The sequence below is a fragment of the Artemia sp. Qi Xiang Cuo genome, chromosome 7 (genome assembly GCF_049724085.1).
Source record: "Artemia sp. Qi Xiang Cuo chromosome 7, ASM4972408v1, whole genome shotgun sequence".
Classification (NCBI taxonomy): Eukaryota; Metazoa; Arthropoda; class Branchiopoda; order Anostraca; family Artemiidae; genus Artemia; species Artemia sp. Qi Xiang Cuo.
This window is the reverse complement of record NC_142800.1, coordinates 20,391,425-20,419,089: the sequence shown is the minus strand read 5'-3', so window position 1 is coordinate 20,419,089 and position 27,665 is coordinate 20,391,425. Positions and strand designations below refer to the sequence as shown.

The following is a 27,665-nucleotide window of genomic DNA, read 5'->3' as shown; positions in this document are numbered from 1 at the left end:
TTCTTGCACAATACTGTGGTTTCAACCACTTTTCTTGTTTTTCAAGCCAATATATTTTCCTGGTTATTCAAGCCAAGGGACGGTAAGTTTCCTGTATAGATGTTTCGGACAAGGCGGTTCTAACAGTGTTAATAGTGTATTTTTAGGAGTTATGGGCTTTTATGGGACATGATCATCTCGTGCTAGGTTGCTAGCTACCGTTGCAACCCTGATAAATTCAAATCTAATTATTTGTTGAAAAAGAAGAAAAATACAACTTCCTTAGGCCTGGCCCAAACAGTATATTTTACTTAAAAAAAAACTAGAAAAAGTATGAAAAAAGTTCCAACTACAAGTTTTAGTCAAAACTATTCAAGATACTATAATAATTAAAATAGGTAAAAACATGAACAAAACTCGGCACAGAGCTTCGAGAATAGTGCTATGACCTGGAGGAAACTGGTGTCAATTTTGGAACTTTCACAGCCGCTTTTCTGTGGAGTCGGGATCTAAGACGGACAAAGGGAGGTGGGACGGAGTTCTTGTAGATAAGATGGAAGAGGAGGATTGAGCCTGATTTCATGCAGTTTCTCACGATGGATATAAAGGAGGCTAAGTTTAAATTCTTCCAGATAAATAGAGTAATGCAACGGGATACTTTTGTATGTGATTTTTAGTGATCTCCTCTGGACCTTTCTTTTATTCAATTTCTTCATTTTCTTTTATTGGAACAAAAAGTGAAACACGACATTTATATTCTACAAGTGGTCGGATAAACATGCGCAAAACCAATTATTTGGGGCCAAACGAACAGCAGGTTGTTCTCGAATTGGATAGGAAGTGACCATAAGGAAGGATTTAAAGGGAATTGAAACTTTTTGGGAAGGGGTAAAGGGTGAAGCTTTGAATAGATCTGAGAGAAGCGTCTGCAACTATGTAGACCTCAGGCGTTTTGGTGCTGAAGCGAGTTGTTAGTGGTAGCAGTAGTAGCAACAGTAGTATATGATAAAGCGTATTACAGGAAGTAATCTTTGATCTTGTCTGAAATATGGTTATTTTAAGTGTCAATAGACGCTCCAAAAGAGGTTGTCTGATAATTTCTCGTCGAGTTGATATTTGTACGCTTCGCCCGCTTAATCGGAATGCGCTTTATTGATTAATGCCCCATGTACTCCATCATCTTACATGTTTCTGAAGGTATGACAAAAATTTAGCGTGTCCTGAGGTAAGGAATTAAGGTAAAGCTTTAAATGAATAAAACTATACTAAATCCAAGATGGGTGGCTGCCACCCTCAACTCCTTAATTTTTGACTGGCCGTTGTCAGTCTTGAGCCGATCTACCACTTAGAATTTAACCAAGACGTGGCTGCCTCAGTGACAGCAGGACTGCCACTGAGATTTTGATTGAGATCCCAGTTTCATTAAAAACTATTCATAATATTAAACAATAAAATTACGGTACATGTGCTTAAACAAGTCACTTTAAAAGGTTTACTCCCTATACTTTAAGGCTACACCCTAAGCCACCCCCAACTCTTTACTTTTGCTATAAACTTGGACTTTAAAGGAAACAATGAATGCTTTCAAATTCTTCCATTTTTCAAAGCAATTCGAGAGGGTATGTTTACGTTCTAAATAGCATAAAAGTCTTTGAAAAAATGGAAGAACGTGACAAAGAACAATTTCAATTCAAGCCCCAAGATTATTTCAATACATTTAGTTGGTTGAAACCTGAGTTTGTGAATTAATCTTCCTTTATTTTTATTCTAGCTTTGTAGGTACTTGGCGTCACTGTGCTTGTGCTTTTGCTGGTGTGTGTAGGCCATCGTACAAAATAGTTGGACAATGAAACTCCGGAATGAATTCAGAGTCTAGATTCGCTTATATAGCAAGAAGGAATAATGTTTATTTTAGGATAAAAATTTTATCTTTATTTTATTTATAAATTTATGGACTATTAATAATATGATAATTAATTATATAAAATGGCTTGAAAACATTTAGAAATAAAGTCAAGAAAAAAATGTATCCTATTATTGAATTCTAAGCTTTTATTCTTCATTTTTTGTTCTTCTTCTTCATTTGTTGTTTGAGATGAGCGAATGAATAAAGCATATAATTTGGATAGTTTTTTTTTTGGTCGTTACTGTGACTCCAGTAGTAATTCAGCAAGGAATTATGCATTTTTATTTATATACATATATTTTTTTATATTATCAGTATTTCTGGTATATTTAATTTGTGGTATAAACCAGAACTGAAGTTTTCTCCTCTTTTTTTTCTATTCCTGACACGCCATTAAAATAATTTGGCTTGGCAGGTTCATGGGCAGGCTATGAAATTTAGTGGAACGACTTTGTTTTTTCATGTATTATATATATATATATATATATATATATATATATATATATATATATATATATATATATATATATATATATATATATATATATATATATATATATATATATATATATATATATATATATATATATATGTATATATGTATATATGTATGCATTTTCTCAAGTTCTATTTTTTATTAATAAACTAATAAACCATATAACTTGTCATTTTGTGGGAATTGAGTAGCACCGAAAGAACCATAAAAAGGTTAAGACATATAAGGTGGCCCGATGTTACCGAGGATGAACTTCCGAGTTCGTTTCTCTGACAGTATTTTTACATTAAAAAAATTTTGAATTCTGAGAAAAAAAACAGATACATTCTTAAATGTTGCTATTGCATTTCAAATTTCCAAAAAAGAAAAAAAAAGGGAATTTAGTTTTCACACGTTTGTTTTCGAACACAACCTCATAGAATATGCCTATTATTGTGCTATAAGCTTCTGTACGTTTACAATCAATTTTAGATATAATAAATAGCTCTTATAATTTCGTAGGATGCAAGCAGTAGTGGAAGTACCAAAAAAACTCAAACCCTTGAATTTCCTGATGTGATAGAGGATGAACTTCGGAGTAAAATTGAAGAAAACGCTCGGCTAGCTAGTCAGGTAAATTGCCCCTTTGTGGCACTTAAAGGGACGGTAAATATAGCCAAGTTACAAATTCCATTCGTGCAACAAAATTTACCTAAATTAAAGGACAAAGGCTGGAATTTTAATTTGAGTGCTCTGGGATAAAAAAAAGTTTAATGGGAGGGTTTAAAGCACTTCTTCTAAAAATGTCCATTGCGATCCTTAGAATTTATAGTTTGGCTTATTTTTAAAAGAAAAGCGATAAGAGTCAAAGAAGTTGCGATGAGATAATATTTGACTTGCTCGTATATAGTTTGCCTATGTTTATTGTTTGAATAAATTAATTTTGAACAATTTAAAAGAGGTAACCGCCTCGAAGCACAAAGATTTTAGCGAAGACACATCAAAACAACTCAATGAAAAAAAATGTCCCTCCAATATATATATATATATATATATATATATATATATATATATATATATATATATATATATATATATATATATATATATATATATATATATATATATATATATATATATATAAATCTGTAAAAAAGACGTAAAAAAATATTGCAAAAATGACCTTAAATAAGTCCCGTGGTTTGTTATAAAAGCACACGCATAATCTAATAGCTCGTTGCGTGTGCTAAAATTTTTGCACTTTCTTTATTTCACAAGTCGCTGTCAAATAGCCTAAAATCATGGTTGAAAATTTTATCAACATAGTAAAGAGCGAGCCATGGTTCATAGTAGCTGAACTTTAAATAATGTTTTTTTCAGTAAACTGTAGTTCGACTATCACGAACTTCCATGAGCTAAATCCGTATTTCAAAAAAAAAAAAAGAAACGCAAAAAAAAAACTATACATATATCGCATAGGCCTATATGTATGTTTATATATTTATATATATATATATTTATATATATATTTATATTTATATATATATATATATATATATATATATATATATATATATATATATATATATATATATATATATATATATATATATATATATATATATATATATATATATATATATATATATATATATATATATATATATATATATATATATATATATATATATATATATATATATATATATATATATATATATATATATATTATATATATATATATATATTTTATATATTTATATATATATATTTTATATATTAATTTGAAATGCTTCAAAATTAATTTATTCAAACAATAAACATAGGCAAACTATATACGAGCAAAGATATCTGAGAAATTGCAAGCATTTTGAGATTTCTAGGGAGGGGGCTATGTGCAGGCCCGAAGGCCTCCCTCCGTATACGTGTCAAGTTTTTCAGTTAAAGCATATATCGTAGTCTCTAAAAGTTTTAACGCTCTTTGATTTGTATTTATTCTTGTTAGATGTGTATATAATTAATACTTGAAGTTATATTTAATTTTACTATATTCAGACATTATGTGGAGGTGAAAGTGGGGCTTTGATGGCTTAAATGTTTCTTCTCTCTGTACAATTGAACTCGTACATTGCATCTCCAAATGGAAAAAAGAAAGCCGTACCTATTTGTAGCTGGATTAGATTGAAAATTAAAACTATAAATTATTATTCTTGTAAATTTTGTTGGAAATAAATCCCGTCTTAATTGGTGAATAAGGATTCTTCTTTTTTGGGTATTAACATGAATAAGACGAATAACCATATTAATACTAAAGTAGAAGACTACACCTTTTTTGTCTCTATCTTATTTATCTTAGTATTGAAGTAATGCCCCGGTCACAGTCACGGAATGGCTATTGGTCCTATACCTTTTAATTGTCATATACATGAATTTAGACAAGGCGAATTCTGATCTCTATGACTTGTGAATAAGCCTCCTAAGGTGTAGAATCCCTATAACGCTTATTACGCCAATTACGACGGAGATATGGCCCCAGCAAAATTCTTTAAGGTGTACGACGGAGATGCAAAGTTTGCCGATATCAGTGCTTTCGTTTAACGCTTTGATGAGTTTTTAGTTGTAGGAATGGGACAGGATTTTCTATAATCGACTATTGCTTTAAAGATATCTTTTGTATGAAATAGCCAAGTGTTCTTTGAAAGCAGAAAAATTAAAATAATTAAGGCGAATTAACAATAAATTTAAGTCGTGTGGGAGGTGTTTGAGTTCTAAGTTTCTCACGTGTTCCATTAGAATAGACGAAAGGCATGCGCAGAAATTCCTAAATATCTTGAAAAAATCCCTTTGTCTAGATTCGTATTAACTCCTGTTTCTAGATATCTTCCTTTTGACGCTAGGAAAACGAAAGCTAAGTTAAATCCTTAAGTGGCTTTTCAGTTAAGTCAAAGAAAGCTTTGTCTTCGTCTATAGTTAATTTTTTTTCTACCTAGACTATTAGACTAGACTACCTATATTTTTTGCCTAGAAAATATAGGTAGTCTAGATTCTTTTGATTTTGAGTTAGACACTCTACTTATGCTAACTGGTCTTATTATATCGATTGGTTATTAGCCACTGTCACTTTCATGAAAACTTCGCAACTGAGAAATTTCGGACAACATTTGCTAAAAATAGGTTTTCTTCATTTAAAATTTTTTTCAGGATGGTAGAAATTAGCAGTTAAAAATCTACTACCTGTGAAGCTCAATCACCTGACGTCATGTATACTACGCAGGCGTCCAGCCGCTGGACTATGATAACATGTTAGGGGGAACTTCCAGTCAGTCAATTACAGCCCCAGTAAAAAAAAAAAATGCTACCCATTGCTAATTAATTTTCAATCACCAAGGACATAAAAAAAACCTTCTGGGCCCATGATATCTGAAACCAGAATTTTCTATTCCTTTTGTTGTTTCAAAATGCTGAAGTTTTAGGGTTGCATCACAATTTGTCAGTGTTGCCAAGTTGAAACGTGAAAATAAATAAGGAAAACTAATTAGTAAAATTTGATGAAGCTTTTTTGTAAAAATTCAAACATTAACGATCTATTGGATCCCAAAGACAACAACACCTCCAAAGGAAAGCTACACATTCTTAAACTGCTTGGTGCCTTATGTTTATAGGGTATTTTTTGTTGGTTTTTCGTCCACATTTCTTCTTTTTATTTTGGCATCTACTAACAGAGGCGTCACTAGCCAATATGTTCATGGGGGGGGGGGCAATGGAATTTGCCGTTTAAAAAAATTAATTTTTATATTTATTTTTTTTTACATTGGAGATATAATTTATTCACCAAAAAATCAACAAAAAAGCATGAAGCCCAGTAACATAGGCTTGTATTGCCATTCCAAAAAAAAACTTACATCCACTTACATCAGTGCATTCGGGTTTCTATTTCACAACAAAACAAAAAAATTATATATAAAACATATTAAACATATATAACTCCATGAAAAAAAAAAATCATAAACCTGCAGGCAATGGTGCTTCAACTGCTCACGGAAGCCAGACCTTTCAGCAATATCACTAATAGAAGATGGCGTCTGAGACCACAGCACCGGAAGAATATAACGAGCAGAGAAAGCAGACCTCGCAAACACTAATCGGCCTGCTATACATACCAACCTGTCTCGTTAATTGCCAATGGACATCAGCAGCTGTCTCAAACATATGATGAAGACACATTGGAGTAGTATTATTAATAATATCATACATTAGTTTAAGCTTATAAAATAAGCACAACCCTGAAAACGGTAAAATACGGACTCGTGGAAAAATATTTCTAACTGAGGCAAGTCTATCGATTTCATTAATAGCACGCACAGCTGAGTCCTGGAGAACACGCAAAGGTTTCAGGTGAACATAAAATGTTCCAGACCAAACAGAACAACAGTATAGTAAATAAGGATGGACTAATGAGAAATATAAAAGACGCAAAACTTTCTGTGGAAACTGGTGCTTTAGCTTCCTTATTATACCTATATTCCTTGCTACTTTCGACGATATACACTGTAAATGCTCTGAAAAACTTAGTCTTTCATCAATTATTACACCTAGGTATTTCACTGACTTCTGACGGCTTATTGTCGAGTCTCCTAATGTAATTTTTTGCAACCAGGGATAATATGAAGGCGATTTACCCCAGACAACGAACCCCGATTTGCTTTGATTTACTTTCAGCTTATTTAGCCTTAGTCATTTCTCCACTTTTTCCGTATCATTACTCAGTGTCCCTAAAGCTGAGCTTCGGTGCGCTCCGCAACTGAAAAATTCATATCATCACCAAACAGGACAAGAGATTTCCTAGGTTTATACGTTTCGTCTCCATTTCCAACATTTGTTGTCAAATCACAGAATGATTGATGGATGTCACTAATATATATTGAGAAGAAAAGAGGGCCGAGAGGGGACCCCTGGGGAACACCGCAACTATCATGGTTATCACATAATTTCATATCATTCAGTTGCACATATATAGATCTGTGGCTCAAATATTATGAAATAATTTTAAGAGCATTTCCTCTAATACCACAGTAGGGTGTAATACCACAATTACACCCTACGTATTTTTTTGAATTTAGTACCTGCTGCCACCAAACAATATCTAACTGCATATGGAAGTCTTTTTCATTAGGAACTATTTTTCCATTTTTTACTAATTTTTCCCGTATATAGTTGCGTAAGTCTACACTTAACCTATTCATAATCAGGTTTCATCTTCACTGTAATTGGTACTTACTATTAGCAGAGCCTATCGGACGAACTGTATCAAGAAAATTAAATATATTCTCTCATGTGAGGGTCATAAACCAGCTGAATCTTATCTTACAATGGAGTAATACCCACTTCAGGGACCCGTCGCGTAACGTCATATGGTTATTTTCAGATTAATGATTGGCTGGGATTTACCGACATTACCAATTATAAAGGCAGATGTAAATTTGTTACACGTTACACCTTGTCACAATTTAAGCATATAGAATTGCTCTTGTGTGGTTTCAAGTTCTAAAAATCGCAGATAAAAAACCACATATCATTTGATGGAAATATTTGTACATATTAAGAGTATTGTTTCCCAAGACTGGTCCAAAAGTTATGGTTATAAATACCTCATTTCATGCTCTAAAAATTGGAAAAACATGAATGAATAAAAAAAAAATGGAAAAAATATAAAAAACATCAATAAATAAAATATAAATGATATACTATAAAAAATACATAAATAAAAAAATATATAAAAATATATATAATAAAAAAATGTACATAATAAAGATTAATAAACATAAAAAAATGAAATGTATATAGTGAAACATGAACTATGGAATATAGTGAAACCTGTTGAATGACTGACAAAAAAAAAGAAAAAAACACAACTTGTTCTTTTTTATAAGCATCAGAGAAAACTATTCTACCTTCCTATTTCAAAATTCGAAATTGCCTTATCCTCCCCCCCCCCCCTACAAAACTGTTCCCGAAGATTTAAAATTCATCTTTAGCAATGACTCAAAACAGTAGACTTACCGAAGCTGTATCTTTGGAAATACTCATTGACGAAGAGAAAAGATCCCCCCCCGTCGTCGAATTCTCTATCCATCCAAACGCGTTAAGAGTCTAGCTTCTATTTTTCTCTATAACAGCAGCTTTTATTGAAAAAAGGAATATATTCTCGGTATTTAGTTTTTAAGGAAGTAAAAGAAGCCCAATGTTGGGCTCCAGCATGTTACTGAACGAAAGATCGGTATGGACCCAAATTTGTTGCTATTGGTCTAAAATAATACTCTTCATATTTACCTTAGATCTGTCAATGAATAAGCACCAGTTGATCGGAGAATAATTTAGAATGCCAATTTTTTTCTAGAATACCTTTAACATCGTGATAGAATACGAGATTTCATCCTTGATTGAAAAAGGGTACGGAATTCTTTTGTCTTTTACGGTAAAGTGTGATTGTGGTTCCTTGCTCCAGTAAATTTCAGTGTTGAAATCTGGAGGGGAGTAATTCTGACCTTCTTTAGACACATTGATTTCCCTGACGAGGGTGTTCAATTCGACTTGGTTAAAACGTTGAGGAAATGATGAAACTCCCTGATAATCACAGTCGCTGCCTTCACCATTATCAGAATGATCATTAAAGAAGCCGTATCCGTCTCACTGAGCTCTGGTAGCTGAAATGCTGGTATTGGTACCTTGTCATAGTGAGCAACTGGTCATTTCGGATGTTTTTTCCGTTAAATTTACGACATAGAAATAGCAGTCATCAGTATGGTTTCTCGGTGCCCTCTGAACCATCGGCACACCGAACTTGAAACTTTTTCTTTTTACCGTAGTCCACTGTCACATAGTTTTGCAGACGGTATGTGGTGCCATGTCTTATCCTTGTCTCCAAGTTTGATACCATAATAGCCAAGGTATGCTTTCTTCACAAAGTTAGTAATCAGTTTCCTGTTTCTTTGAAAAGTATACTTCAGGCACAAATAGCAAAACACATCGGGAGTATTCATACATATTTTTCTATTTGAATCGAAATTCATTTATGTCATTCTAAACCAGCAATAATGAAAGTAAATCAGCCTTGGACACAGCTTTAAAGCTTTTATAAAAAAGCTATAATCTAATCAAAAATATTGCTTACACATCCACCTAATCGGCACGGCGAGAACTCTCCACCTAACTGATGTCAGTGTGACTTCCCTCTATTACCCCCCAGACAGATTCTAAATTCTCTTCTGAATCTTTTCGGAACAAACTGAACTTAGTTGCAAGTGATGCCGTTAGGTAGCAGCTCTAGATAGAAATTCCTAATAGTAACAAATTTCTGCTAATAGTACCAAGATTTCTATTAAAAACGAGAAGTTTCTTTTGAAAATAACAATTTTCTGGTAATTAAGACACGCTACCGGTCCGAAGTAATGGGTTTTCTAGCAGAGATTCCCAATTTTTCCTAGACGCAGCTACTTTTTCATCTAAATCATACGTTTTCGATCAAAAGTACCAAGTACTCCGTGACAGCAAAAATTTGTCTCTTCGAAGTATCAACTTGTTTCCTTAATACTATCAAACTTTTCCCTAACACTATCAAACTTCTCTTATAAGTAACATTTTTTTTGTTAGTAATAGCAAGTTTTCTTCTTGAACTAGTAAGTTGTCCAGCAAAGATAACAAATTTTTCTTGGAAGTAACAATTTTTTCGCTCAAGATAACAAGTTTTCTGTCAGAAGTAGCAAATTATCCCTAACACCAACAAAGTTAGAGTTTCAACAATTTCCGAATGCAGTTTTATGCCTTAGGTCTTCAAATAGGTCGAAAAAACCTTCGTACGGTTAAATCTGTACCTTCAACACATCTCTACCTTAAATATGGTAGGGCAGGGGGGGGGGGGGGGGTCAATCATAACCATCAAATATGTATAGTAAACCTTTACGGTCAATCATAAACATCAAATCTGATAAAACAGCCGATGAGAAATGGTTAATCATTATCGGCCCTTAGGTCGTTTTCCCTTATTAAATTGTCACCAAACTATAGGGTAAGGTTAAATCTGTACCTTGCCTTAATCAAACCTTCAAAATGCAACACCAATGTGAACCATATTAATTTGTTAATGTTAAATATTAAAATTTACACTGCTGAGTTTAATCAACAGAAGACTTGCATAAAGGAAAAGTAAAAGTTAAAACCTCAAAGGTAAGAAACCAGTGTGACATAAATCAAATAATAGCATTTGGGGTAGCATTCGTGCTAATCTTCGTAAGAAATAATCTACTTAGCTATTTTTATTGTTACAAAGTGCTTTGGTTTGTCCTTTATTAGGTTGCAGCTTGCCCTTCTACCATGATGGTTGTAACCTTTGATTATGACGTCACCCATCATTTTGTTTGCAAAATCATGATGTGTTTGATAATATCTTGTAAACTGACAGTTGCCGTAGCGCAATGGTAACGAGACGATCCCTAAGACATAAAGGATTTGATTCCAAGCCTGTCTACGGTAACGATTCTAATACAAATATCGTTACATTATGAATTGTGTTTGCCTCTCATCAGACAATGAAGCTATTTTGTTTTTCCAAAGGGGGATACTGACTTTATCCGACAGATAGGATACTAAAGGGGAATAGCAGTGCATATGGGAGGCTTAGGGAAAGTCACATTTGATTTTGGGAGTGAAGAACATCCTTCCCCTCTGAAAATGGTTTTGAACAGGAAATAGGTGGTAAATTGAGAGGTGAATTTCAAACCTATGCAGGAGAGACAAACGATTATGATTTTGAAGGAAATATTATGCATTATCTATATGACAAGAGAATGAGTCGAAAAATCATGCAAGAGGTCTCACTAAAATACCATTATTATACCAGCGATCTCGGTCTCAGTAAACCCTATGTCTATGTAAGAGCTCATAAGAAAAAAGAAGGGGAGCCTTTTTTCACTGCAGAGAATACTGCAGATAAGATTTCAGGAAATTCTGGAACTTATCTTTATACCTCAAAGTTCGTGACAATCAGTACCTTGACAATCAGTATTGTTTCCAGATTCAAATAAAAAGCTGAATCCTACAGTAACAATTGAATCCTGATTATAACTTGTCGAGATATAAACGTGTATAAATATTGCATTCACTTATTACGTCATATATGGTTATAACCTATATACGATTATAATGTCATTCATGATGTAAAAAGAGATACGAATATAATGTCATATAGAGGTTTTGGACTAGGCGGCTCCAATAGTGTACTTCTTATTTTGATCTGAATCTTTTTTCAGGAGTTATGGGTTACTATAATTTTTACTAAGGGGCGTGATCGTCTCTTACTAGGTTGCGAGATACCACTGCCACCCGGATAAAATGGCTAGCTACCGCTGCAACCCAGATTACAAACAGGAAAAAGCCTTTGGCTTTTTCTTATTTGGGATAGTAAGAGACGAACTTTAAAGAATGAGGCAGCTGACTAAATCCAAAATGTGCCATGGTTTATTCTTTACCAGGTTTCAGCCATCTCGACAGCCTTGATTCCAATTTAACGTACATAATTCCCATCTATCCGGGTTGCAGCGGTAGCTAGCAACCTAGTAAGTAATTGACTAGACCCATCCTTCATAGTAATCTAATGGTGTGCTTTAGAGTTCAATTACTACAGGTTATAGTTTGTTTTTTAATATAACTATCAATAAATCCTATTTCCAGTATCGATCCTATATGTATGCTGCAACCCGGATTCACATATATAGTTATGAGAGGCAGCTTGGCCGAGTGGTCCAAGGGGCTGTTGTTAGCCACCAGTCTCTTTGGAGGCGTAGGTTCAAATCTTACCGCTGGTATACGATTATGATTTATTTACAAAAATCCAATATCTTTGAAAAGACTGTAGTATCAAAAGATATCAAAAATGCAGTTTTTAGTGAAAAATTTATTCTCTTTTAGAAATAATTTATTTTAGTTACAAAAGATTTTTTAACCCAATTCATATCCTTTAAAATGAGACATTGAACAACTCTCTACGATGTTCCAGTGCCAAGCTATCTGTTGAAAAGAAAGAAAGAAAAAAAAATATGCCGTTTAGGCAGAATGTTGTAGTAGCTGTCACTTTTCTTGATTTTCACGCCAATATATTTCCCTTGTTGTACAAGTCAATGGACAGAAAGTTTCCTATACTGGGGTTTCGGACAAGGCGGTTCTAATGGTGTACTTTTTGTTTTGATCTGACTCTTTTTTTTAGGAGTAATGGTTTTTATATTTCTTAACATTGGACGTGATCGTCTCTTACTAGGTTGCTAGCTACCGCTAGCAACCTATATATATATATATATATATATATATATATATATATATATATATATATATATATATATATATATATATATATTGCGTTTCTATTTTTTTTATTTGAAATACGAATCTGTAAAAAAGACGTAAAAAAATATTGCAAAAATGACCTCAAATAATTCCCGTGGTTTGTTATAAAAGGACACGCATAATCTAATAGCTCGTTGCGTGTGCTAAAATTTTGCACTTTCTTTATTTCACAAGTCGCTGTCAAATAGCCTAAAATCATGGTTGAAAATTTTAGCAACATAGTAAAGAGCGAGCCATGGTTCATAGTAGCTGAACTTTAAATAATGTTTTTTTCAGTAAACTGTAGTTCGACTATCACGAACTTCCATGAGCTAAATCCGTATTTCAAAAAAAAAAGAAAAAAGAAACGCAAAAAAAACTATACATATATCGCATAGGCCTATATGTATGTTTACATATTTATATATATATTTATATATATATATATAAATTTATATATATATATATTTTATATATTTATATATATATATATTTTATATATTAATTTGAAATGCTTCAAAATTAATTTATTAAAACAATAAACATAGGCAAACTATATACGAGCAAAGATATCTGAGAAATTGCAAGCATTTTGAGATTTCTAGGGAGGGGGCTATGTGCAGGCCCGAAGGCCTCCCTCCGTATACGTGTCTAGTTTTTCAGTTAAAGCATATATCGTAGTCTCTAAAAGTTTTAACGCTCTTTGATTTGTATTTATTCTTGTTAGATGTGTATGTTTAATATAATTAATACTTGAAGTTATATTTAATTTTACTATATTCAGACATTATGTGGAGGTGGGAGTGGGGCTTTGATGGCTTAAATGTTTCTTCTCTCTGTACAATTGAACTCGTACATTGCATCTCCAAATGGAAAAAAGAAAGCCGTACCTATTTGTAGCTGGATTAGATTGAAAATTAAAACTATAAATTATTATTCTTGTAAATTTTGTTGGAAATAAATCCCGTCTTAATTGGTGAATAAGGATTCTTCTTTTTTGGGTATTAACATGAATAAGACGAATAACCATATTAATACTAAAGTAGAAGACTACACCTTTTTTGTCTCTATCTTATTTATCTTAGTATTGAAGTAATGCCCCGGTCACAGTCACGGAATGGCTATTGGTCCTATACCTTTTAATTGTCATATACATTATTTTAGACAAGGTGAATTCTGATCTCTATGACTTGTGAATAAGCCTCCTAAGGTGTAGAATCCCTATAACGCTTATTACGCCAATTACGACGGAGATATGGCCCCAGCAAAATTCTTTAAGGTGTACGACGGAGATGCAAAGTTTGCCGATATCAGTGCTTTCGTTTAACGCTTTGATGAGTTTTTAGTTGCAGGAATGGGACAGGATTTTCTATAATCGACTATTGCTTTAAAGATATCTTTTGTATGAAATAGCAAAGTATTCTTTGAAAGCAGAAAAATCAAAATAATTAAGGCGAATTAACATTAAATTTAAGTCGTGTGGGAGGTGTTTGAGTTCTAAGTTTCTCACGTGTTCCATTAGAATAGACGAAAGGCATGCGCAGAAATTCCTAAATATCTTGAAAAAATCCCTTTGTCTAGATTCGTATTTAACTCCTGTTTTTAGATATCTTCCTTTTGACGCTAGGAAAACGAAAGTTAAGTTAAATCCTTAAGTGGCTTTTCAGTTAAGTCAAAGAAAGCTTTGTCTTCGTCTATAGTTAATTTTTTTTCTACCTAGACTATTAGACTAGACTACCTAGATTTTTTGCCTAGAAAATCTAGGTAGTCTAGATTTTTTTTTATTTTGAGTTAGACACTCTACTTATGCTAACTGGTCTTATTATATCGATTGGTTATTAGCCACTGTCACTTTCATGAAAACTTCGCAACTGAGAAATTTCGGACAACATTTGCTAAAAATAGGTTTTCTTCATTTAAAATTTTTTTCAGGATGGTAGAAATTAGCAGTTAAAAATCTACTACCTGTGAAGCTCAATCACCTGACGTCATGTATACTACGCAGGCGTCCAGCCGCTGGACTATGATAACATGTTAGAGGGAACTTCCAGTCAGTCAATTACAGCCCCAGTAAAAAAAAAAAAAATGCTATCCATTGCTAATTAATTTTCAATCACCAAGGACATAAAAAAACCTTCTGGGCCCATGATATCTGAAACCAGAATTTTCTATTCTTTTTGTTGTTTCAAAATGCTGAAGTTTTGGGGTTGCATCACAATTTGTCAGTGTTGCCAAGTTGAAACGTGAAAATAAATAAGGAAAACTAATTAGTAAAATTTGATGAAGCTTTTTTGTAAAAATTCAAACATTAACGATCTATTGGATCCCAAAGACAACAACACCTCCAAAGGAAAGCTACACATTCTTAAGCTGCATGGCGCCTTATGTTTATAGGGTATTTTTTGTTGGTTTTTCGTCCACATTTCTTCTTTTTATTTTGGCATCTACTAACAGAGGCGTCACTAGCCAATATGTTCATGGGGGGGGGGGCAATGGAATTTGCCGTTTAAAAAAAATTAATTTTTATATTTAATTTTTTTTCCATTGGAGATATAATTTATTCACCAAAAAATCAACAAAAAAGCATGAAGCCCAGTAACATAGGCTTGTATTGCCATTCCAAAAAAAACTTACATCCACTTACATCAGTGCATTCGGGTTTCTATTTCACAACAAAACAAAAAATTATATATAAAACATATTAAACATATAGAACTCCATGAAAAAAAAAAAAATCATAAACCTGCAGGCAATGGTGCTTCAACTGCTCACGGAAGCCAGACCTTTCAGCAATATCCCTAATAGAAGATGGCGTCTGAGACCACAGCACCGGAAGAATATAACGAGCAGAGAAAGCAGACCTCGCAAACACTAATCGGCCTTCTACACATACCAACCTGTCTCGTTAATTGCCCATGGACATCAGCAGCTGTCTCAAACATATGATGAAGACACATTGGAGCAATATTATTAATAATATCATACATTAGTTGTAGCTTATAAAATCAGCACAACCCTGAAAACGGTAAAATACAGACTCGCGAATAAATGTCTGTATGTATGGCAGGTTTAACAATTTCATAATAGCCCGTACAGCTAAGCTCTGGAAAATACGCAAAGGTTTCAGGTGAACATAAAATGCTCCAGACCAAACAGAAAATCAGTATAGTAGATAAGGATGGACTAATGAAAAATATAAAAGACGCAAAACTTTCTGCGGAAACTGATGCCTTAGCTTCCTTATTATACTTATATTCCTTGCTACTTTCGACGATATACACTGTACATGCTCTGAAAAACTTAGTGTTTCATCAATTATTACGCCCAGGTATTTCACAGACTTCTGGAGTCTTATTGTCGAGTTTCCTACTGTGAGTTCTTGCACCTAGGGGTAATATGAAGGTGATCTGCCCCAAACACTGAGCTCTAATTGTCTTTGATTTATTGTCAGCTTGGTTCGCTTTAGCCATTTCCGCCATTTTTCTGTATCAGTATTCAGTGTCCCTAAAGCTGAGCTTCGGTGCGCTCCGCAACTGAAAAATTCATATCATCACCAAACAGGACAAGAGATTTCCTAGGTTTATACGTTTCGTCTCCATTTCCAACATTTGTTGTCAAATCACAGAATGATTGATGGATGTCACTAATATATATTGAGAAGAAAAGAGGGCCGAGAGGGGACCCCTGGGGAACACTGCAACTATCATGGTTATCACATAATTTCATATCATTCAGTTGCACATATATAGATCAGTGGCTCAAATATTATGAAAAAATTTTAAGAGCATTTCCTCTAATACCACAGTAGGGTGTAATACCACAATTACACCCTACGTTTTTTTTGAATTTAGTACCTGCTGCCACCAAAAAATATCTAACTGTATATGGAAGTCTTTTTCATTAGGAACTATTTTTCCATTTTTACTAATTTTTCCCGTATATAGTTGCGTAAGTCTACACTTAACCTATTCATAATCAGGTTTCATCTTCACTGTAATTGGTACTTACTATTAGCAGAGCCTATCGGACGAACTGTATCAAGAAAATTAAATATATACTCTCATGTGAGGATCATAAACCAGCTGAATCTTATCTTACAATGGAGTAATACCCACTTCAGGGACCCGTCGCGTAACGTCATATGGTTATTTTCAGATTAATGATTGGCTGGGATTTACCGACATTACCAATTATAAAGGCAGATGTAAATTTGTTACACGTTACACCTTGTCACAATTTAAGCATATAGAATTGCTCTTGTGTGGTTTCAAGTTCTAAAAATCGCAGATAAAAAACCACATATCATTTGATGGAAATATTTGTACATATTAAGAGTATTGTTTCCTAAGACTGGTCCAAAAGTTATGGTTATAAATACCTCATTTCATGCTCTAAAAATTGGAAAAACATGAAAGAATAAAAAAAAAAATGGAAAAAATATAAAAAACATAAATAAATAAAATATAAATGATATACTATAAAAAATACATAAATAAAAAAATATATAAAAATATATATAATAAAAAAATGTACATAATAAAGATTAATAAACATAAAAAAATGAAATGTATATAGTGAAACATGAACTATGGAATATAGTGAAACCTGTTGAATGACTGACAAAAAAAGAAAAAAACACAACTTGTTCTTTTTTATAAGCATCAGAGAAAACTATTCTACCTTCCTGTTTCAAAATTCGAAATTGCCTTATCCTCCTCCCCCCCCTACAAAACTGTTCCCGAAGATTTAAAATTCATCTTTAGCAATGACTCAAAACAGTAGACTTACCGAAGCTGTATCTTTGGAAATACTCATTGACGAAGAGAAAAGATCCCCCCCCCCGTCGTCGAATTCTCTATCCATCCAAACGCGTTAAGAGTCTAGCTTCTATTTTTCTCTATAACAGCAGCTTTTATTGAAAAAAGGAATATATTCTCGGTATTTAGTTTTTAAGGAAGTAAAAGAAGCCCAATGTTGGGCTCCAGCATGTTACTGAACGAAAGATCGGTATGGACCCAAATTTGTTGCTATTGGTCTAAAATAATACTCTTCATATTTACCTTAGATCTGTCAATGAATAAGCACCAGTTGATCAGAGAATAATTTAGAATGCCAATTTTTTTCTAGAATACCTTTAACATCGTGATAGAATACGAGATTTCATCCTTGATTGAAAAAGGGTACGAAATTCTTTTGTCTTTTACGGTAAAGTGTGATTGTGGTTCCTTGCTCCAGTAAATTTCAGTGTTGAAATCTGGAGGCGAGTAATTCTGACCTTCTTTAGACACATTGATTTCCATGACGAGGGTGTTCAATTCGACTTGGTTAAAACATTGAGGAGATGATGAAACTCCCTGATAATCACAGTCGCTGCCTTCACCATTATCAGAATGATCATTAAAGAAGCAGTATCCCCCTCACTGAGCTCTGGTAGCTGAAATGCTGGTATTGGTACCTTGTCATAGTGAGCAACTGGTCATTTCGGATGTTTTTTCCGTTAAATTTACGACATAGAAATAGCAGTCATCAGTATGGTTTCTCGGTGCCCTCTAAGAGGTCTCACTAAAATACCATTATTATACCAGCGATCTCGGTCTCAGTAAACCCTATGTCTATGTAAGAGCTCATAAGAAAAAAGAAGGGGAGCCTTTTTTCACTGCAGAGAATACTGCAGATAAGATTTCAGGAAATTCTGGAACTTATCTTTATACCTCAAAGTTCGTGACAATCAGTACCTTGACAATCAGTATTGTTTCCAGATTCAAATAAAAAGCTGAATCCTACAGTAACAATTGAATCCTGATTATAACTTGTCGAGATATAAACGTGTATAAATATTGCATTCACTTATTGCGTCATATATGTTTATAACCTATTTACGATTATAATGTCATTCATGATGTAAACAGAGATACGAATATAATGTCATATAGAGGTTTTGGACTAGGCGGCTCCAATAGTGTACTTCTTATTTTGATCTGAATCTTTTTTCAGGAGTTATGGGTTACTATAATTTTTACTAAGGGGCGTGATCGTCTCTTACTAGGTTGCTAGCTACCACTTCAACCCGGATAAAATGGCTAGCTACCGCTGCAACCCAGATTACAAACAGGAAAAAGCCTTTGGCTTTTTCTTATTTGGGATAGTAAGAGACGAACTTTAAAGAATGAAGCAGCTGACTAAATCCAAAATGTGCCATGGTTTATTCTTTACCAGGTTTCAGCCATCTCGACAGCCTTGATTCCAATTTAACGTACATAATTCCCATCTATCCGGGTTGCAGCGGTAGCTAGCAACCTAGTAAGTAATTGACTAGACCCATCCTTCATAGTAATCTAATGGTGTGCTTTAGAGTTCAATTACTACAGGTTATAGTTTGTTTTTTAATATAACTATCAATAAATCCTATTTCTAGTATCGATCCTATATGTATGCTGCAACCCGGATTCACATATATAGTTATGAGAGGCAGCTTGGCCGAGTGGTCCAAGGGGCTGGTGTTAGCCACCAGTCTCTTCGGAGGCGTAGGTTCAAATCTTACCGCTGGTATACGATTATGATTTATGTACAAAAATCCAATATCTTTGAAAAGACTGTAGTATGAAAAGATATCAAAAATTCAGTTTTTAGTGAAAAATTTGTTCTCTTTTAGAAATAATTTATTTTAGTTACAAAAGATTTTTTAACCCAATTCATATCCTTTAAAATGAGACATTGAACAACTCTCTACGATGTTCCAGTGCCAAGCTATCTGTTGAAAAGAAAGAAAGAAAAAAAAAATATGCCGTTTAGGCAGAATGTTGTAGTAGCTGCCACTTTTCTTGATTTTCACGCCAATATATTTCCCTTGTTGTACAAGTCAATGGACAGAAAGTTTCCTATACTGGGGTTTCGGACAAGGCGGTTCTAATGGTGTACTTTTTGTTTTGATCTGACTCTTTTTTTTAGGAGTTATGGTTTTTATATTTCTTAACATTGGACGTGATCGTCTCTTACTAGGTTGCTAGCTACCGCTGCAAACCGGATTGCTAGCTACTGCTGCAACCCGGATTGCTAGCTACCGCTGCAACCCGGATTCCTAGCTACCGCGGCAAACCGGATGTGGTGTCATTTCTATGAACACGAAAAGGCTGGTTGCTGACCAGCCTATTGAAAAGAAAGTTGCTGACCCAGCCTATTGCGGAGTGTTATGAACGTATAACCTGAGAAAATAGCCTTAAAAGGCAAAATCTGTTTGCCAATTAATTTTGCCTTCCCTTCGTACACAGCTTTGTGTACGAAGACATACTCTGGACACGTGATTTTACATAAAACTACTATTGTATGGCGGATTAATGGCGTTGTTAAGTACTCGGTGGGATTCAAATTTTATTTTATCTTGAGTGCCAAACATTTTGATTTCAACATGTGTTTCAATTTTGTTTCTCGAGAGGGTCTGTCCAGATATTAAGTGTATGAAAAGGCATTGAGCGTTATTTTGTTCTATTCTTAGTAAGTCTGGTTTCAGCAGGTGTGCAGTCCTTAGATTTTGTTCGAAAACAGAATTATTGATTTCCATGGCAGTAGCTTTAGTCTGGAAATTTAGTGTTGCATTTGAACACCACATTTCCAAAAGTTCAGAGTCATAAAATTGGATGATAATATTCTATATGTACCAGATTACAAACAGGAAAAAGCCTAAGGCTCTTTCTTATTTGGAATAGTAAGAAACGATCTTTAGAGAATCAGGCATCAAGCTAAGCCCAGTATGTGCCATGATTTGTTATATACTAGGTTTCAGCCATTTCTACAGCTATGATACCGATGAAACCTACGTAGTCGCCATTTATAATGAACCAGACCGATTCCTTATATAATTTTTTTTAGTTTATTAGCGAATTTATTATCATTTTTTACATGTAACTTGTATATTACAAGTTTCTGATGGTGCAATGTAAGCATACATACTTGTCTTGCAGGAGAACGGGGTTCGGTTCCCCGTCGGGGAGAACTTTAAAAAAAATTGAATTTAAAGAATTTAAGGCAATGTCTTTTAAATTTCAAATTTAAAAAAGAAACTTGTTTAGTTATTTCCTAGCTAAAATAATGAAGAATATATGAATAAACCACAGGGTTCTGTTCCTTTGGACTAGAGTTCATTCTTTACTATAAAATGTTTATATAATATTTAAGCTACTATTGGCTTGAGTTTGTTCTTTATGATAAAATACTTACATATTTATGTGAGGCAGCGTGGCCGAGTGGTTTAAGGCGCTGGTGTTAGCCACCCGTCACTTCAGACGCATGGGTTCGAATCCCAACGGTGACGGTATTTTAGACCAAAGCAAAAAATTTACTTATTTGAGTCATAAATTATAATCTTATTTTATTTACTTTGGGCTGAAGTTCGTTCTTTAATGTATTTTAATCTGAATCTATTTTTAGGAGTTTTGGGTTACTTTAATTTTACTATAGGCGTAATTGTCTCTTACTAGGTTGCTAGCTACCGCGTCAACCTGAAAAAGAGGGGAAAAAAGTTACCATGATGTGCCTTTATTCACGTTCATTCTAGTTATGAAAAGTTTGAAACTATATACATTAGCCATTAAATTATTAGTGATTAAAGTAAATTAATAAAGTTATAGAAGGAGTATTGTCAATAATACCCTGCGATGACGTGTGGATAAGGCTGCACCTGTTTACTTGTTTAAGTTTTAAATTATAATCTTATTTTAGTTACTATGGGCTGGAAGTTTGTTCTTTACTGTAATTCGTTCCTTATTGTAAATGATTTCAAACAGGAAAAAGCCTAGTGATTTTTCTTCTTTGAAATAGAAAGCGACGAACTTCAAACAATCGAGTAGATAACTAAATCGAATGTATAAAATGATTTGTTATTCCAATGATCGTCTTTTAATATAAGATCTACGACCACGATACAGATGAAACTTACATAATCTTTATTTATAGTGCACTATTTCGATGCTTTCTATAGCTTTAATACAATTTATCAATCTCTGAAGTTGCTCTTTATGTTAAAAATTTCAATTCGTATAGGCTACAGTTCGTTCTTGATTATAAAATTTTACAACTTTAATTATCCTTAACACAAGTTATCCTTAACACTAACAAAGTTAAAGTTTCAACAATTTCCGAATGCAGTTTTATGTCTTAGGTCATCAAATAGGTCGAAAAAACCTTCGTAAGGTTAAATCTGTACCTTCAACACATTTCTACCTTAAATATAATAGGGCAGGGGGGGGGGGGGTACAGGTCAATCATAAACATCAAATGTGTATAGTAAACCTCTACGGTCAATCATAAACATCAAATCTGATAAAACAGCCAATGAGAAATGGTTAATCATTATCGGTCCTTATTTCGTTTTCCCGTATTAAATTGTCACTAAACTCTAGGGTAAGGTTAAATCTGTACCTTGCCTTAATCAAGCCTACAAAATTCAACACCAAAGGGAACCATATTAATTTGTTAATGTTAAATATTAAAATTTACACTGCTGAGCTTAATCAACAGAAGACTTCCATAAGGGAAAAATAAAAGTTAAATCCTCAAAGGTAAGAAACCAGTGTGACATAAATCAAATAATGTCATTTGGGGTCGCGTCCGTGTTAATCTTTGTAAGAAATAATGTAACTAGCAATTTTTATTGTTACTAAGGGCTTTGGTTTGTCCTTTATTAGGTTGCAGCTAGCCCTTCAACCATGATGGTTGTAACCTTTGATTATGACGTCACCTATCATTTTTTTTGCAAAATCATGATGTGTTTGATAATATCTTGTTCACTAATAGTTGCCGTAGCGCAATGGTAACGTCACGATCCCTAAGACATAAAGGATTTGATTTCAAGTGTGTCTACGGTAACAATTTTAATACAAATTTGGTGTTATTTCTATGAACACAAAAAGGCTGGTTAAAGAAAGTTGCTGACCCAGCCTATTGCGGAGTGTTATGAACATATAACCTGAGAAAATGGCCTTAAAAGGCAAAATCTGTTTGCCAATTAATGTTGCCTTCCCTTCGTACACAGCTATGTGTACGAAGACAAACTCTGGACACGTGACTTTGGAAAACATAAAACTGCTATTGTATGGCAGATTAATTGCGTTGTTAAGTACTCAATGGGATTCAAATTTTATTTTATCTTGAGTGTCAAACATTTTGATTTCAACATGTGTTCCAATTTTGTTTCTGGAGAGGGTCTGTCCAGATATTAAGTGTATGAAAAGGCATTGAGCGTTATTTTGTTCTATTCTTAGTAAGTCTGGTTTCAGCAGGTGTCCAGTCCTTAGATTTCGTTCGAAAAAAGAATTATTGATTTCCATGGCAGTAGCTTTAGTCTGGAAATTTAGTGCCGCCATTTGAACACCACATTTCCAAAAGTTCAGAGTCATAAAATTGGTTGATAATATTCTATATATACCAGATTACAAACAGGAAAAAGCCTATGGCTTTTTCTTATTTGGAATAGTAAGAAACGATCTTCAGAGAATCAGGCATCAAGCTAGGCCCAATTTTAGCCATGATTTGTTCTATACTAGGTTTCGGCCATTTCTATAGCATGATACTGATGAATCCTACGTAGTCGCCATTTATAATTAACCAGACCGATTACTTATATAATTTGTTTTTAGTTTATTAGCGAATTTATTATCATGTTTTATATGTAACTTGTATATTATAAGTCTCTGATGGTGCAATGTAAGCATACACGCTTGTCGTGCAGGAGAACGGGGTTCGATTCCCCGTCGGGGAGAACTTTAAAAAAAATTGAATTTAAAGAATTTAAAGCAATGTCTTTTAAATTTTGAATTTAAAAAAGAAACTTGTTTAGTTACCTCCTAGCTAAAATAATGAAGAATATATGAATAAACCACAGGGTTCTGTTCCTTTGGACTTGAGTTCATTCTTTACTGTAAAATCTTTATATAAAATATTTAAGCTACTATTGGCTAGAGTTTGTTCTTTATTATAAAATATTTACATAGTTATGTGAGGCAGCGTGGCCGAGTTGTGGCAACGGGGCAACGGTGACAGTATTTTAGACCAAAGCAAACAGATTACTTGTTTGAGTCATAAATTATAATGTTATTTTATTTACTATAGGCTGAAGTTTGTTCTTTACTTTTATTTTAATCTGAATCTATTTTTAGGAGTTTTGGGTTACTTTAATTTTACTTTAGGGCGTAATCGTCTCTTGCTAGGTTGCTAGCTACCGCTGCAACCCGAAAAAGAGGGGAAAAAGGTGCCATGTTGTGCCTTTATTCACGTTTTTTTTTTTTTTTAAATAAATAAGGGTTTATTCATCAACCAAAAATAACAAAATCCAGAAGCTAAGCTTGTAAAGGAGATCACTACCCCAACTAGGCCTAAAAAAAAAAGAAAAAAAAGAAAAAAAAAGAACAAAAAAAAAATAATGAAAATAAAAAAACAACAAACAAACCTATCACATAAAAATAACTAATAAGCGACTATACCACCCCTACTCAATAAAATCTCATCAATACTCAATATTCAACATATTTAACCTTTTCCTTCGCAATCCATCAACCAAACACAAAAAAAAAAAAAAAAATATTAGCAAACTAAAGGCAAAAGATACCGGAGAACTGACTCACTCACTCCCATATACCCTATAACAATGTTCTTTTAACATACTTCTAAATTCAGAAACATCCGTCACCTTCTTTATCCCTTCTGGCAGACTATTCCAAGCACGAGGGCTAACATGGCGGATACAAAACATTGACCTAGTTGTCACAGGCTTAGGTAGTCTGAATTCATTCGAAAGTCTTAAACTATAAGAATGAAAACTAGAAACAGGCAGAAAAAAAAATCTTGAAAGCAAATTGGTAGCATTTTATTCTGACGTTTAAACATAAAAAGAGCATTATAAAACTTAATCAATCCAAATAGTGGAACAATATGTAGTTCAGCATACCTTGCTCTAACCGAGGAACGCTTATCATCTCCAGTAAGTACTCTTACAGCTTTATTCTGTAATGCTCTAATCTGCGATAAATGACCCACAAACGTTGAAGGCCAATATACAATAAATCAAATACGGATGAATAAGGGAGAAATAAAGAATTCTGAGAACCGGTCTAGGGAAAGTACGCTTTAGCTTCCTTATAATTCGCAAATTTCGGGAAACTCTAGCTGAAATTTGATTAATATGGTCTTTGAAACTCAAGCACTCATCAACTATCACTCCAAGAAACTTCACTGATCTGACACGTTCTATAGCATTCCCATCAAGTTCTAGTTTCTCTATCCAGGGATAGTAATTTACTCTTCTCCCGTAAATCACAAATTGACTTTTCTTATGGTTTAATTTAAGTTTATTAACTCTCATCCATTTCTCTATTTGTTCCATTCCCTTTTTCAGAACTAGTAGAAGTTCTCTTTCTGTCCTCGCAGCAACTGTAAAATGTGTATCGTCAGCAAAACTAGGAATTATAATTCTGTTACCGCGATCCCCTTTATCCGAACTATTTATATCTTCAATGCACCGGTAAATATCATTTATATAAATCAAAAATAAAAGAGGTCCCAAAACTGACCCTTGAGGAACGCCAGCCTTGACTCTCTGCGGGCTAGAGGTCTCACTTTCGATTTGAACCATCTGCATACGTTCACTCAGAAATTATCTAATAAGTTCCAAAAATTTTCCAGGGACACCACAACTATCTAACTTCTTTACTGAAATTTCATAATCCACACAATTAAATGCTTTCATTATGTCAAGGAAAACGGATGCCACTTTAAGACCACGATCTAAATGATCATTAACAAATGTCGTCAAGAAGATCACTGCTTGCTCAGTTGTCATTCTTTTCCTAAATCCGAACTGGCTAGACCGAAAAAAAGACTTAGATTCTATGAATTTAACCATTCTTACACTTATTAGTCTCTCTATTATTCTAGAAATAACAGGAAGAAGCGAAATAGACCTATAATTATCTAAATCCCCACTATCACCTTTAAAAAGTGGTTTCACTTTCGCAATCTTCAGACAATCAGGGAAAATACCTGACTTAAAACACTCATTTATTAGCATTACCAATTGACTAGAAACAATAGGATAAATGACACGGAAAACTTTCATAGTCATGAGATCCAATCCTGCTGCACTGTTTTTCATACTTTTAATCACTTCAGACAACTCACTTAATTTAACCGGCTTTTAATAAGCAGACACTTCGCTCTTATCAGGCAGGAATTGTGTAAAATCGCCATCCTCAGCCAGGACTGGGATACTGGATCCTACATTAAGACCCACATTAGAGAAATGCTCACAAACTGAATTGCAACTCACACTGTCCGGAAGCTCCGAGGGAGACCGACTAGGGTTCGTTACAGACTTTATAAGTTTCCAAGTCTTGCCTGGATTTCCCTCAGCTTCTTTAAACTTAAAAGCAAAATAATCCGTTTTAGCTTTCCGAAGGAGACAATTTAGCATGTTATTATATGCTTTATAATCATCCCTAGTAGTTGTCCCTTTATTTTGGATCAATTCCTTATATAAATGGTTTCGTCTTTTCATACTTAAGAGTAGACTTTTAGTAATCCATGGTTTCTTTGCTGATTCATATCTGTAAACTCTTTTAGGTTTAACACATTTCTGAAGTAAACCTGTTAATGTCCCGTACCATTTTTCAAATTTCCGATTGATATCATATTCCTCTTGTAAAAAATTGAATTCAGTCTTATCAACTTCTAATTTAAAACGGGCAACAACCTCAGAATCAATAATAGGCCGAATGACATTACAACGATGTCCCTTATTCAACTGTAGGACTTGCGGTACTGTTATCATTACTCCAAAATGATCTGAAACACTATTAACCACAACAGCAGGTGACTTATATTCGGTATTTACAAATATGTTATCCAATATTGACGTAGAATTCTCAGTAATTCTTGTACAGAAATTTATAGTAGGCTTCAGCCCGTAGCTAAGCATCATATCCAGAAACTCCTTAACTCTCTGACTAGAATGTAGACTTTTCAAATCAATATTGAAGTCACCACACACAAAACACGGCTGTCTTGTTCCACTCAACAGGTCTAGTTGCTCTTCTAACAGACTCAGAAATTCAACGAGGCTACTAGACGGAGGTTGATAAATAATAGCAAGAACACATTTAAAATTTTGCTTAGATACTTTCACAACCATCGACTCAAACACCATTTCCTTATGTTTAGTAAGGGAAGACATCGGCAAGACATTAAAATCACTCTTGATATATGCCGCTAAACCTCCATTCTAGTTATGTTCATTCTAGTTATGAAAAGTTTGAAACTATATACATTAGCCATTTAATTATTAGTGATTAAAGTAAATTAATAAAGTTATAGAAGGAGTATTGTCAATAATACCCTGCGATGACGGTAGGATAAGGCTGCACTTGTTTGCTTGTTTGAGTCTTAAATTATAATCTTGTTTTAGTTACTATGGGCTGGAAGTTTGTTCTTTACTGTAATTCGTTCCTTATTGGAAATGATTACAAACAGGAAAAAGTCTAAGGATTTTTCTTCTTTGAAATAGAAAGAGACGAACTTCAAACAATCAAGTAGATAACTAAATCGAATGTATAAAATGATTTGTTATTCCAGTAATCGTCCTTTAATTTTACAGCTTTAATTAATAAAGTCATGGTGCAAGTGGCTAGCACGATTGTCTATTAAAGGTTGGTTGTTCAAGGCCACCTGGGGTCGATTGCTTTTAGTTTGTTATTCAGCTATCAATAAAACCATGATACCGATACTAATTACAAAATTCCTATATACAGTATCGACCTTTTGTGTAAGAAAATCAAATATCTTTGAAAAGATTGCAGTATGAAAAGACATCAATCATGCAGTTTTTAGTAGAAAAAATTATTCTGTTTTAAAAATAATTTGTTTTATTTACAAAAAGTTTTAACCCCA

General features: G+C 33.6%; 1 protein-coding gene across 3 annotated transcripts in view; it reads left to right on the top strand.

Annotated features, from left to right (window-relative positions):
- The window catches only part of LOC148950040 (uncharacterized), a 69,596-nt gene that overhangs the window by 24,031 nt on the left and 17,900 nt on the right, over positions 1-27,665 (top strand). For all 3 annotated transcript variants that reach the window (XM_089091422.1, XM_089091423.1, XM_089091424.1), the window contains exon 5: positions 2,883-2,993. In XM_089091422.1, coding sequence (XP_088947548.1) covers positions 2,883-2,993 — 111 coding nt within the window. The remainder of the gene's footprint in view (positions 1-2,882; positions 2,994-27,665) is intronic.